This window comes from Macrosteles quadrilineatus, unplaced genomic scaffold (assembly GCF_028750875.1).
Source record: "Macrosteles quadrilineatus isolate MER2022 unplaced genomic scaffold, UCM_ALF_1.0 Scaffold_9__3_contigs__length_116548681, whole genome shotgun sequence".
NCBI lineage: Eukaryota > Metazoa > Arthropoda > Insecta > Hemiptera > Cicadellidae > Macrosteles > Macrosteles quadrilineatus.
In genome coordinates, this window is record NW_026542602.1 from 20,768,909 (window position 1) to 20,784,388 (window position 15,480).

The 15,480-nt window shown below is 31.5% G+C and overlaps 1 protein-coding gene across 1 annotated transcript in view; it reads left to right on the forward strand.

Annotated features, from left to right (window-relative positions):
* Window positions 1–11,852, forward strand: part of LOC129004139 (uncharacterized) — a 34,804-nt gene extending 22,952 nt beyond the window's left edge. The window contains exons 5-7 of the mRNA XM_054432576.1: window positions 1,272–1,466; window positions 4,798–5,031; window positions 5,816–11,852. Coding sequence (XP_054288551.1) covers window positions 1,272–1,466; window positions 4,798–5,031; window positions 5,816–6,010 — 624 coding nt within the window. The 3' untranslated portion in view covers window positions 6,011–11,852. The remainder of the gene's footprint in view (window positions 1–1,271; window positions 1,467–4,797; window positions 5,032–5,815) is intronic.
* The last annotated feature ends 3,628 nt before the right edge of the window (window positions 11,853–15,480 follow it).

Sequence of the window (15,480 nt, forward strand, 5' to 3'; positions counted from 1 at the left end):
AAGTTATTTTTTTACAAACATATCGTCTCTTTCAGCGAATTTTCCTATAGGAAAGCATTCATTACCATTGGTGGCACAGTAAGAATTGGACCCGGGGCCGATTTACTTTTTCATTTTGATTTCCTCAGAGGCCAAAAACATATAAAATTAATAAGTTCGCAAACCAGCAAGATCGGGCCATGGAAACGGGGTGTAAAGGGGTTTAAAAATTACAGGGATATTCCCAAATGTTATTACGGTCATCGTGAAGAGCTGAAAAAAAAAAAGATTTTTTACAAAGTGTTCTTCTACAATAAAAACGGAGAATTAAAAAAAATCTTTAAGTTGAAAATTCCTTTGTTATTTTTAATAGAGAAAAGGAAAACTGTTTATGTTAGCTCTTTTATGGATATGTATGTTAATCAAATTTTGCAAGTGTATTCATTTGATCATATAGTATAATCGTTTGGCAAAAAGAACACACTTTTTACCTTCTCCGTAGCAGCAAATCTAATTACTCGTTAAATCTAAAGTTAGGGAATAAATCTTATATGTTTTCAGGATATATTTTAGTATAACTCCAATCAGGCAAATGGAAATTCGCTTAGTCTGCAGGATTGCTTGCACTTGCAATACAAGAGTGGTTCTTAGAAACTCTGATAATCGATCAAATATCTCTAAGGCCCAGTCAGTGCGGGGAAGCTAAGAGCATATCCGTGTCCTTTTAGGTAATGCCCAACAGGTTCTTAGCCTTGGAGTCTTATACTTCTTTTAAAATCAGCTGCTTTCACAAAAGAATTAAGACATTGTTGAACAAGTTGTTTTTATTTCCAATCACAAAATAAAGGGTTCGCCTACCTTCTTTCTACTTAATCATAAATACCCAATCTTGGTTACAATACAAGGACAGTCTTAAATATTTCGAGCTATAACTACAACAAGTCCACCCTCCTATTCGTCAATCGCAATTAATTGTAAGACATTTATTTATGATGTATATTCTCCTGTTATAAATTAAATATTTAATCTAATCAAATCTGTAACATTTAATTAATTGAGAACTTTTTTATAACCGCTCCTATTCGGGTGATAAAACGTGTTAAAATCGTCAAAGTAACGTCGAACTAGTTTGCTAAAAAAAATTTATTTTAATTTGAAATAATAGCATGAATAAGACCTAAATTGCTTGAGTGCAACTTTATATAGGATGGCATATAGGGGTAAATATTGTATATAAGATATTTAAAAAGTGTGTATTTTTGGAATAACTATTTTGAATGTGATACTTACAGATAAAAACAAGCGAATCTCAGTTTTCTGTAATTCCCGCCGAGGAGTTGGAAGAGGTTATGACATCATACGCTAGCGCTCCTAGTGTCAACTCCAACAATCACAACCACACTAGCAAGTCTACAGCCAACGGCAGCATCATCACTATGACAATGAAGAACAACCACCTTATAGTGGAGACAGAGGAACGGATACTGGTAAACCCACAGAAATGTTGATTATACTGTATCATAATTTAGTTTTGATAAAAACTAGTCTAGTGTTAACACGCAGGCTTCGGTAATCCCTTAGATACCTGGATCAAATCTTACCAATTGCTAGAAGCTTTTGGCACAGAGTAGCATAGTCAAGGTATTCCCTTTGTCTGTGCAAAAAGCTAAAGGCTATGTGATGATTCCGCAACCCTCTGGGCCAAGATTAGTGTTAAGGCCCAATCAGTATATATATATATATATATATATATATATATATATATATATATATATATATATATATATATATATATATATATATATATATATATATATATAATCAACCCCAATGCACTTTTTTATTATACTGTACAAAGAAGAAATAGAATCATATGTTGTTATCAAACAACTACTACAAGAATTACAATGTAAATAAAATAACTGAAATGAAGTGAGTGAATTGTTAAAGTTATTAAAAAAGTAAGTTAAAGTTATAAAAAACAACTACAGTTATGTGTAAACCGGTTTCGGGCTAGCACTAAAGTGTGGCCAAATATTTTAAACGTATGCTCTTTTAGGAAAGGATTTAAGAGGGGTTTTGAATTTTGATTTTTAGACGGGTTAGATTTAGAGACAATACATTTATTTATGTTTAGTTAAGGAGTCTCGGCTGATTGTGATTGATTATGATGTAGGGAACCTCGTTTTAACTTTCCAACATTTTCTAACCTCGTACACCGTCCTTAAGAAGAAGATAACACTACATTTAACTCCTTACGTACGTCCTTAAGACCTGTCCTTAAGACGTACACTATATTTAACTCTGTTAGAAAGTACTTTTAGTTATACGAGAACAGAAGGACAATGCAACAAATTCTTAAGGAAACATCTTTAACCTTATTTGTACTTTCCGATGTTGTCTTATAGATATACGACACAAATCTTGTTGAGATCTTGTCAACGATTGTTAAGTAGGATGTAAGGATGTTGAGCGTGAAGGGGGGAGGGGGGTTGGATATTCTGCGACGATGCTCTTATCTCTATCGTCTCCTTAGGTTCTTGAATACGAGAGTTTTTAAAGAAGATACATCGTCTATCGCTTGTTATCGGGCTTTAGAAACCTCTTTAGTGTCATGAATGCTTTTATCCTCCCTATATTTTATTGACAAAACAAAAACTTAACATATGTGTGCAGGAATTTAGTTATTTCGAACACAATAGTTTATACTTCGAGGTACAGTACATGAAAATTTATAGTAAAATGAGTTATGTTATCCCAAAACTAAATTGACAATAAAACCTTTGTATGGGAAACTCCATTGGCTGGATTTTTCTTCTTACAGTTTGCGCAACAGATTACATTCTGCGTTTTAGTTATGAACATAAGGGTTTTGTTCATAAAAACATACATAAAGGTTTTGGTGATTACTATAGGAGCACACCGGTCAGTTGCTTCTGTGACAGGAACAATAATACCGGTCTTAACCGTTTTGCCTGAATATAAATCATGTTATGCTCAAAAACTTTCATCAACAAAATGTCACACAACTAACTCAATATATGATCTAAATGACAAATTTTGACTCTTAAAGGTTGATATTTGTCCTAAAAAACAATACACAGTATATACAATGTTTTTTTTTCAAACTTACGTGAGATTTTTTCAACCGGTTTATAGAATCCTATGGTACCTACAATTCATATTTTGTACCCAAAACGCCCTTTAGATTGAGTATAGTTTGAGTTTTACCGAAATAACACTGGAAACACTACTAACAATTTTAGAACAACGTAAACGGTGTTCCAATACATTAGCAAATGAACCATTAACAGTAAAGGTGCAAACTAAACTAAGAATATCCAAGATTAATGTTTTAGAAGTGTAAAATACGTTGAGAGGGCTGAGACCAATGTATCTAGAAGCTCTAACGAAGGTCGTGCTGCTTAAATTGGAGCAATGCTTAAGCTGAGTCCCACTTACAGTTAACAAGGTTGATGGAAAGAGGTAACTGGAGGAACTTTCCTACTTATCTGCACAATTAACGTTGGTTTTTATTGAAAGTTCTCTAAGTTTTCAGTTAAAGTTTACAAAGTAATATCAGCAATTTCAGAAAATTTATTATTGTCAAGAATAAATAACTTTAAAATCATTAAGAAAAACGAAATATGCAATGCAGAGTTTTTTTATTCGTGAAATTAGACTTCAGTTACCGGTACTTCAGTTGGTTGTTTTAGTTAGTTTGGATTTAAATTAAAAAACATGAATTCCTTCTTACTTTATCACGTTTGACAGTTTGATTTAGGATTAGAACATTCTAATTAGGAATAGAAAACCATAAATAAAATTTCATTCAGGTTTTGCAACGATGTCTTTGGTAAGAACGTAATGCGATATTTTTTTTGCTGGAGCAATTTACAAAACTTAACATTTAAAAATAGTGCTTGCATGCAAATAACCTTAAAAAAATATGACATAACACGAGACGTTTCACGTAGGCTAGTATAATCCTTTATCTTAAATCTTATAATAATCTGAAACTATTATAATCTTTTAATTTTTTACACCGTTCGAGATTCTTACAATTTAATAAAATATTTCGTGATTCCTACAAACACAAGAACAGAATAGCTACTATTTATCAAAAACAAATTAGCTACAACAACAAATTTTGCAACAAATTAGGCAGAATAGAGCCTATTAGAAACTCTATTTGAATTGGTGATGTATTCTCTCACTGGGACTAATGATGTTCAAAATTTTTGCCGAAATAGAATACACTTAATTACGTTTCAAAACATGTACTTAATTGAAAAGTAAAACTTCTCTTTGCATGTGATATACCAAATGCAGTGGTATCATAGCCACTTTTAAACAAAGATGAATTATACAATTTATGCTCAATTTAAAATTTGCGGTTTGTTTACGATTTTCACTTAGATTATACAGAGATAGAGAGAGTGGAGTATAATTCACTTCATATCTAGAGTGAACAACGAAAAGCCTCAAGGAAAATGTCAAGTTGAATATGATACATTCTCTGTGACAAGAATGTATTACATGTCTTATTTTTGTATGTTTCACTTCATCATTTCAGATTTAAGTATGCCTGCCATCGTCTCAAGACACGAGGTGTACAACTTGCAAAAACAATATACCCTACTAATTTGAGAATTAACCAGCACCAATACTGACAAGCAATAGATAGGATATAGTCAAACTTGAACATATTGATCAAAATATCAATACTACATTTAAAGTTCAGGGACTAATGAACACACAACATATTTCCTCTAACTCAACACATTTAATACCCTGCCTCCTATCCCACTGTTCAAGGGCGTCAGTGAGACCCCCTACTTGTCCACACCCTCGGAGGTGCCGACCCTCCCTGTGGACGATGACGAGGGTGACAGCACGGCGCTCATCCACCAGACGGAAGACGACACTCCAGTAAACACCGGGCTCTCTCAGAGCGACCTGAGCGTGTCGTCAGGAGCGTCAGGTCATGCTGGATACTGCTACGGCAACCAGGCAGAGTACCTGGGGGACGAGAGAACTATCATGCATAAGGTAGACTCATTTATTTATATACTTTTGCACAGTGACTGAAAAGTCTTAGCAGACTAAAACCCTGTCACTAGAATATGCCAGAACAGCTCTGGGGTGCTTAGTCATTCCAGTCTTTTCCTGTTTTTCCCTGCTGGGAACAGTTCCTTTAAAGAGAGCATGACAAGGATTGCCCCCAAGACATAGTTTTGTAGAAATGCTAATTTTCATACTTAAACACTTTGAACGAGTAGCTCGATTTTTAAATGCAACAAAGCTAAACTCAATGTGGAACATATTCAGGTAGCTGATCTGTGGGTGCACACACTCGGTGCCTCAGCGAGAGACTTAGGGATAAAGAAGAAATCTATCTTTGCTGGACTCTGTCCAACCCCAAGGTTCTCTTCCTCTTTTTTTAGAGGTTAAAAGAAAGTATTTTCACCTTATTTCGGCCCATATTGGTATAATGGCCTCTATTAGTTAGAAATTATATCATAGAAACTACTTACTTACTTACTTAATCCTCTCCTCTTCTACCGGTTAGTGTCGAGGTTACTAGGTGCCTCCATGACTTTCTGTCTTTAGTGAGTGGTAGAGCTTCACGAATTGAGCTGCCCCTCTCACGCAGTCTTGCACTTACCCTCGACTTTGACCTCTTTTATTATCTTTGGAAGCCGAGTTACTAACAATGTGGGCATAGAAACTAACAAAACATAAGATTAGATTTACCACATTCTAATAAATTAAAGATGGTGATTCGATGACTTCTAAATACTTACTTTTTACCTAAAAGTGTTATTTCCTTCAGGTCCGAGCGTCTAGCAATCGCCTCAAGCACATCCCCTTCGTTGTACAGCCGTCACAAGACATAGAGGACGACGACCTCTACCTGGAGCAACAACATCAGCTGGGCAATGGTCTGGACAACCAGGCAGTGCCCGAGGTGCAAGACGATGGCTACGTCACTCTGGACTCCAGCAGAACCCTGGTGGACATGAAGTGATAAACTCGTCAATTAGTGGAACTTACATCGCCTTTGTGTGTTTCATAACTTACTTTTGGTTAACCTTTGACAATCGAGGTGTTAGTAGACATTCCAATGGGACATTCCAAATTCTTATATCGAAGGTATATACTGAATAATCTTCAATCGTAGGCTTAAACGGTTGGTTTCATCACTGAATCCTCGGTCTTTCTATGACAACCGTGTTAAGTCAGTATTTACACTATGCACACCGGTTCATAGTGTAAATACCGAATTGACACAACTCTCACCGAAAGACCGAGAAAGTACATTCTGAATATTTGGGTTCATATTGTCAACCTAATAAACACGTTTAGCTGGCAAAAGCAATAAAATAAGTATTGTAAATAAAAAAAAAATGTTTTGTTTGTTTTGTTATGATATTGCGAAATTCTGATTCAATATTCAGCAAACTACGTTCCTAAAAGTGGTTTTGCTGCAACCGACCACGGTTACACCGTCAGTTGCACTATTATAACAATAAACATCAAAAGAAAACCTATAAAATGTTGTCCAAATTCATCTGCAAATTAAATTTTCCTCAGTAATATTTTTATTTATAATTCTAGTTTCCCACATTATGCATCATGAGTTTTTCTACATTTGTCCCAAAACATAAACAAATTAAATTTGTGTGAAATTCTACCCAAAAAATATATATAATAAAAGACTACTTATTTTTTTATTGTCTGATGAGTTAAGCTACTAGCAGAGTTAAGAAATCTCAAATTGCGTATCATAGGTTAAATAATAACCTTTGCAGTTTGTACCCAAATAAAGCAAAACCTGAAACTTAATCCATGGCCTCGCGTGGACATAAACGTTTATAGAATATAAACAGCGTGGAAAAATATTCCTTCTCATGCACCGTGTAAGTGGATAAACTCACTTATATATTAATAAAAGCAAAACTAGCTCAAGATTAAACCACTAAGACTCAAGATAAAACCACTAAGACTCAAGATAAAACCACTAAGACTCAAGAAAAAAATGGAATGTCTACTTGAGCCCTAAAAGTCTATGGTGGAAACAGATACCATAAAAGTGATTTTATTAACAATTTTTAAAGATATGATTGATTGTAGTGTGTTGACACAATTGTTTTAATTAAGCCGTAAATCAAAACATATATTTACTGACTTTAAAAACATCAATATGTAAAACATTATAATTATAAAAAAGTATGTTTTCAAAAGTAAGTCCGAAATTATTAAGATACTAACAGCAAAAGTGTTGTTGGTGTTCTTATTACACTAGATTAAACACTTTAAAATTTATTTAAAATCTGAATAACAATAGTATTTAGTTTAAACTGGTACTCACACAGCTTACAAGGAGAAGAAAAATGCCAACAATTTAAAAGAAGAATATTATACACGACACTACAGTAATTACCTAATGTTTTAAATGGAAAGCCAACGAGGTTTTAAACCATGTGCCTATGACACACCTTAAAACATGGTAACCATTTAAATAATTGTTACTTTTCTATTAAGACTAGGTAAAAACGAGATTGCCGGTTTTAAAAGTAGTATCAGAATCGTATGGGAAAACAGTTTCAGGGTAAATTTAAATTTTTTTATGGATAACTTATGTTAATGTGAATGATCTCAGTCGTATACAGAATTAAACTATAGCTGTTCAGTGTCACCATAGAATTATAATATCAAATTATTGCTTAAAAGTTTTTAATTGAATGAGTTATTCAACTTTACGACTTATGTAAAAACTGAATATTTCATTACACGATGCTTTAAATGAAAAAAATGTTTGACATTAATATTTTAAGCTACTGTACAACTGTCCAATATCGACCAAGGAACATTCTTCTTTCGTGAAATTATTTTGCAAATTGTTTGAATTTATTTACAATTTTTAATTACAAACTGAAAGCCTTTCGCAAGTTTATTCCTTAATGATGCTTGTGGAACACTATTTAGTGTAGGCCTACTTACATCAAGAGTTTAGTTCAGTGGTGAAAAGACAATCTTTAGTACACGAGTGGCTGGTTGAATTGTGAGATAAAAGGAGATGATTGTGAAAATAAGGAACTGAACTTTAGTGGAGAGAGATACACTGTAGGTAGTTAATGAATAAAAACGGGTAATTTTGATATAAGGCAATGAAAATATTACCCTTCTCGTCTTCTCAAGTGAATGTATAATTTTTAGTATGGGTGAAATGAGTTGTGAATCGTACTTTTAACTTAAATGCAGTATTAGTTTATGTATGCGGTGAAGTGAGAAGTGGTTTTGCTATAGAAGCTTAAGGTTATAATGGTTGTTAATAATGTTTAATTTGGTACTGTAAATATTGGTGTCCCTTGTAAAATCATTTTGTATTAACTTGTTGTAGGCAATCTAGTATTTGATTACTGTAAATATTATTTGTTTCCCTACTATAAAACCCTTCAGTATTTTATTTTCATACAAAATTCCAGTGGAGTTCGATATGTATTATTTTATAATAATAAAAAGCACAGTTCTTAACGATTAGTTATGGTGGAACTTTAACAGTATTACACTAAATTTCCCTTCTGTGCACGAATTCCTCGCTTTAATATAAGGTGACTTGTGATTCCTTCGAGTGCTCGCGATTAAGACTAAGATAGGATGTAGTAAAGCAAAAGCTGATTTAAGCTTCCAGACCGTCCGTTTTGAGAATCGAGGTTTTTACCTTTTACTTAGATTTGAAACTGTCTATACTACTATCATTTCATGTATTTGACAATTAAATGTAAATGTTTACTAGATCTGATCACACACTAATCTTTATGTTGGTGTACCATTAAAATGTAAACCCAGACAAAATAGGGTTGTTTATTAAATATAATACCTAAAAGTCTAACAAAATTACATATATAATTTTTATGGATTAAGTTTGTAGCAAAATAGATGCAATAAATCTGACCTCTGCAAATATATACAACAAATTCAATACATCTAAATTGCACATTTATTATAAATATTCTCTTCACTGAGGAATTGCTTTCCATAAGGAATTTTTATGGTAGTGGTTTCTGAAATGAAATTATATAATTATTCTTCTTTGTTGAGGCGAACTTAGACCTCATGTTCCTTTCTTTCGATGCATTAAAAAGACAATTATCTTTGTACATCGTAAAGGTTGAACATGTTTCCGATCAGAAGTCAAACGAAACAAAACTATTAGTGAACATTTCGTAGATTTTCCCCGACGAATTGAAAAACAAAAGTAAAAGCTTTTAATAAAAGCTGTATAATCTAAATCTAAAACACTGTAAAATCTTAAATAACCAGTATGTTCTATATTGATTTCATATTTTACTGTCAAATGAGAGTTCTTCATATGTTTTGAAATAAAGATTCTTTGGGAAAATATCTAATATCAATTAACTATTTCTGCGCAAAGAGGAATAACACCTACTTTAAAATTAATCCATTCAATAAATTGATCAACGAATTCTATGTTTATATAAAATCAATGGTACTCTCAAAAAGTTTACAAGTGATATATAATGATGATTTGCATTTGGTTTTGATAGTGATTTGTCATGGTCAAAAGTTGCACTTTCCTCTTTAGCATTTTACTAATACTTTTAAGTGAAATGTTAATTTCTCGTGATCTCAAACTAACTAACCTGTGCATTTACATATTGTAGCAATTACCTAATTAATACAAACGTGTTAAATTTTATATTATAGTTATATTTAATATAATTCTAAGTAGTGTTAGCTTTCAGAGCAATTAATTAGAGAATTCCGTGAGCAATGTAAACATTTCTTTATACACAAAGAAATAAATAACTACCCTGTTTTCAGCTTAGAATATTTTAAAGCTCTAGTTGTGTTCATTTATTTTTTCGTAGGTTATTTATTTTCTCTCTGAGCTGGTCGTGAAACATACCACGAATTTTATGCAATCACATGGCAACAATATCACCATGGGCCAGTAAATCCACTTTGCATATATTTCAGGAAAAATATTCTTTTGTGAAAGTAAAACATAAGTTAACTTAATACTTAACACAGCAATAACTAAAATAAACTATTGAAGAAAGAACGGCACATTACAGGGTGTCCCAAAGAAAAACTGAACAACTTTGTCGCAATGTAAATATTCTAAAAATAGGCTTACAAAAATTTGATTAATGTAAAGTAACACACATATTCTTAAGTTTTTCTGGGCATAAATTTAATTTTAAAAAATCAACAAGGCTTCCAATGTTGGCAAATAGACAGTTAATACGGTTTTATAACTCTGACCACACTCCATGTGGCATTTCATCATTGATGATGCGGAAGGCTGTATTGATTTTAAATATCAATTCTATAACATTGGAGACTTTCGGACTTGTAAGCTTGGTCTTCAACGGAAAATATTGCGTTAGATTTTGTTTCAATGTGATATTCAACACACTGAACTTTCTCTTGCACGTTCATGATGTCTGCCTTCCTGTAGGTTATGTTTTTAAGTTTAAAGCTTTGAGCGAAAACAATGGATCAGCTGAAACATGATAATCAATTTGAAAAAAAACTTTATGAGTTCCTTAATCATAGGGTGGTTTCAAAAATGATCAATGGATGCCCACATAGATTGTATTAAAGTTCAAAGCTCTTCAGTTTTTTGGGACAGTCTTTTAATAAAAATTCATGTTTCTGGCTATTATATAAAATCGTTGGGCTATTTGACAGAGGTATATAAGCCTATTATTCTCTTAACATTATTTTAAACTGTTGGTCAAGAATACCATTACTATATTACAGTCATCCACATAAATTACTATCTTACGTGTTAATACAAAAAATGGACCAATTTTTACTCTGAAGACAAGGTAGTTAAAACATTGGTTAAGGTGTTTAAGCTTAAACTTGTTTAGCCTTACAGTTGTAGTAAAGTTGATTAATGTGATATTTATTTACATAGACATAAAATGTGAATCTTGTGCCAAATATGTAAATATTAGTCGATTTGTAAAAAGTATGAGTGAGTCTCCTACTGAGTATTTAGCTCCTGACATTGCAGTTGCTTGCAATTTGCCACGTCATGATCCCATTTGTTTATGTTGTAAATATTATAGGTTTTAGTTTTTTGTTTTGGAAATTCCTATAAAATATGTATCCAACTGCTATACTAGATATTTAAAAACGTCTTATTCTAAGTTTAATATTTGTATCATGAAAATTTCTCCGGCAGTCACTTTTTGTATTCATTTGCATATTCATTGAAAAAATTAAGTACTTACATAGTACAAAATAGTAAATGTTTATTCTAAAAACTAAGGTCGGTAAGGGATATGACGCTTTGTAAATAAACATATAAAATAGAAACTTGACCCTAAGTAATCAGTATTTGTTAAAATATGTAAGAAAATCTAATCTAATCAAAGTGAAGAAATGATTACCATAGGCCTACTGTAAGCCTTTTTTACGGGGTATTGATTAATAAATTTAACAATAAATCGTATTAGTGAATATTCATAAAATCAAGCATTGTAAATGATTATTCGTTTTTAACAAAACTTGGTTAAACTAAGACAAAAGACTTGTCTTTTGTAAAACTTGTTTTTTTTATGTATCCAAATTGTTTATATAAATTTGTTTTTTGTTTATCTATTACGGTAACGAGGCAAGGGACCTAACAAGACTGAGCATGTTTTCAATTCCATGCTAAATGACATTCAATATACGTTATATTACCCAGCTTTCTACCTACTTATGATGTAAATACTCTGTATAAGTTACCAATTACGCAATACATAATTTGTGTTAAGTTTGGTTTTTTAGAGAGGGAGAAAGATTTTAACTATATGTGGTTGTGAGTAAGATATTACCAAATAAATTTCTATCTCTAACGATACGAATTTTATTTTACACCTTTAACTTTTAGCCATTAAAGTGTATTCATTAGTACGACTCAGCGATCCATTTTATCTGACAAACATCTCTATGCAGATATTCAATAAACACTTTAAATGAATAGTCAGTTTCAATCAAACTGACTTTGTTAATCCTAAAATAAGATTAAACCTTTAAACCCACAAGAGAGATGGATGGAAATTTCCTTTTTATTTTGAATAGGATTCCAAGAAGTGAGTTTTCACTGTATTTTTCTTTTTTTCCAATTTAACTAAATGTAATAAATTTAAACCGTATGGTAAATGTCTAGAGATCTCAATACCACCAGACTGTCCAATTGCGGATTATAGCAAATGATGCATAATTACTTGTAGAACCTATTATTGTTATTGAAACAATACAGTTTCTTGTTCCAATGACGATAATAGGTTTAAACATATTAAAAACACTAAACATTTTGACGATTGGATTATCTGTTATTATCACTTTTTTGTGAAAACAAAACATTCAGGATAAAGCATAATGTATAGCAACAAGAAAACCTGAAAATGTACTAAAAGTCTTATTTGAAAGTATATTACTGGAGTTAAAAAAAAAAAAACATTTATCTATAATGTAAATTGTTCATGCCCCAGATGGTTTTTAACTTGTTCTGTTGGTTTTAGCATCTAAAGATGTTTAAACGTCGTAAAAAATATTATTTATTAAATCTTTAAAACTCTTACCATTTAAATTTTGAATAGGGGTTTATTTTGATCAGGACAAAGTTACAAGAAATATTATTTGACCTCTAAAAAATTCATAATATTTATTTTAGTGGTGTCTAGAAAAGGAGCTTGAAATATGCGATACATTTCTTTAAGTGTTCTCTTTGAGTTAACGACAAAGAGAGGCAAAACTTTCTTTTAAACAGCTAATTGAGACAAATTGTCTTGTTAAAATATAGACTGTCAAACAAAAAATATACTCGAACGAATATAATGGTCTAATCAGCTCTTAATTTACTTTCAATTATCTAAATGATGAGATTTTATACAAGATAATAAAAACATTTTATATCAGGACTAAAAATTGTGATTAAACAGGGATATTAATTAGAGTATAGTTAATAAGAGTTGATCCAGACTTACAACACTCCAACAAAAATGTGCATGGGATACTTACCCACGTACTTAAAAGTAAAATCAATTTTGAAAATGTAATATTATTATTTGTAATGTCTCTTCATTCACGATAATTGCGGACAATCTAGTGTTTTTTATGAATATCCATTAAATACTTTGTAAGTATAACAAGATAAAAAATTTAGAATTAACTATAGGCTAATAAAATTCAGTTTATTTACAATGATTAAGTGACTAAATACAACTACAAATTTACATAGAAATTATATTCATAAATGTCAAATTTCTTATTCAAAGCTTAACCTTAATGTTTTAATATAGGTCTACAAGCTCAAATAAAATAAATTAAAATCAGATTTAATTCCACAAAATAACAATTTTTCTAAAAATAAAATATACAGATCAAGAAGCATTAGGCCTACATAAATTGTTTATGAAAAATTAATGTAAAGTTAAATTTAAAAGGTTAACTTTAAAAAGTATTTGCTTCGGATGTATCCATATGCACAGCAATAGACTTGTTTTGTTGTCACCTCTACTTATTTATTATTATTTTTACTGATTCCTCTAAATATTTCTTCACATAACCTTTGAGTTGCAGTTTTGTTGACTATTAGTGTGCATATTGTATATATTTTCTCAATTTTGTATAGTGTGGTGAAAAATAGCATTCATACCACGGGCCGAAAAGGTTTTGCAGCTCTCGATCGTTTTAAATTTCCAAGCGTCCCTCAGTACAATTCAACTGTTTTACAGAGTATAATAATATATATATTGTATTATTTCTAATAATTCTCATAAAGTGCTTCCCTTATAAATTCGCAACATATAATTATTGACAGAATACCTAATAATTTTCTTATCTCTTTTCTGCGATAATAAATAATTTAGTTAAAGGCGAATCAAATCTACGTGCAAAGATACGCACACACATAAGGACCTTTTAAAGGAACTTCTGTAACGAATCACTTTCCAGAACATTATACTTTGCACTGATAAACTCAAGATTGCAACACGCCTTGTCATGCTGGGGAGGAGCTTACAAAAGCTTATTGAATAGATTAAGAGCAACACAAAACCTTTTTACGCAATAATTTTAAAACAACTTAAAGAAGCAATTCGTTTCCGCTCTACCGACAGTTGAAGATTTTGCCTATACAAGACCTTTTAGTTTTCAAAGTTCTTAGACTTTTATTGTTCTAAGTGGAAATAGAGCAACGTTTTGCCAAATATTACACATACATACATTGCGAGAAGTTTTGCCAATAATACACTAAAACTACTCAAAGTAAATAAAGCACTCAAAGCAAAGTAAAGTTTTGTCACTCTTTCTAACACTTAGTCCCTAAATACTAAAATTATTTACCACTTAATATGAATTGGTTTGAGTTTAAGGCAATTTAGTAGAACGACAATAATTTGGCTTTCTTCCTAGCAGTAAATAGTTTGTATTAATACTATTTTGATTTTAATATTGTTCCCAAATACAAAATGTTAGAAAATCGCCATTGGGTGTACTACAGTTCAGGTGAAATATTATGTTTTATACAAAATGCTAGACTAAAATTACAATATCACGTTACAGTAGCTTGTAATATAAAAAACATTTTTACTCTTCTATATTTAAAGTAGCCAGTTATACATTCTCTACATACTCATGTATTGTTTCATTGGATTTATAGTAGGAAATAAACATCATTATTCATTATTCATTTATCTGTTGATAGTAAATAGATCAGTATTAGGGTTAATTAATTATTTCACATGTTAAACATGAAAAATAGTGAGAAACCCATGACGCAAATAAAATATTAATGGGTTTAGAAGACGTGAATGAAGCTCAGACGCCTACACGTGGCTTAAACCATTCCATTTAAATATCAAAAGAGTTATTCATGCAGGCTTTATAGCCTCAAGGTGGCCGTTTCCTGGGGATATCAACTTTAGAAACACAAATTTCACAAATATATGTCAACTCTGAACTCTTTATGTAGAATATATTGTTTTAATCCATCGTATTTTACAATATTACTTACTATGTAACATTTTCATAAAAAAATTAAAAGCTTAAGTAAAATTACTTTTATTGATAGTGAATATCTTAGTAAAGTTAAACTGGACAAGACAATGATCTTTTTACAACATCTTCTAAGCTAATACAACATAGAGTACAACATGGGTCTAGTAATTACTCTACTGCTTTAATTGTTCCTGTTAGCCCGTTGGTTACTGTCAGCGAGCACAGAATATAAATATATATTTCTATTCTGTGCTCTATGGTTACTGTATTAAAATGTCAAACACGTATGCCTACTTACTTCGCCGTCTAAATCACAGGTGATATTTAGCCGCACCAACAAATCCTCTCCAATTCGACCTGTCCTCTGTGTCCTGCTCTGCGGCTCCAACTCTCTGCATGACCAACTTAACCTGGTCCTACCATATCTGTTTTCGTCTCCCACGAGGCCACCTTCCTTCAGGGTCATTT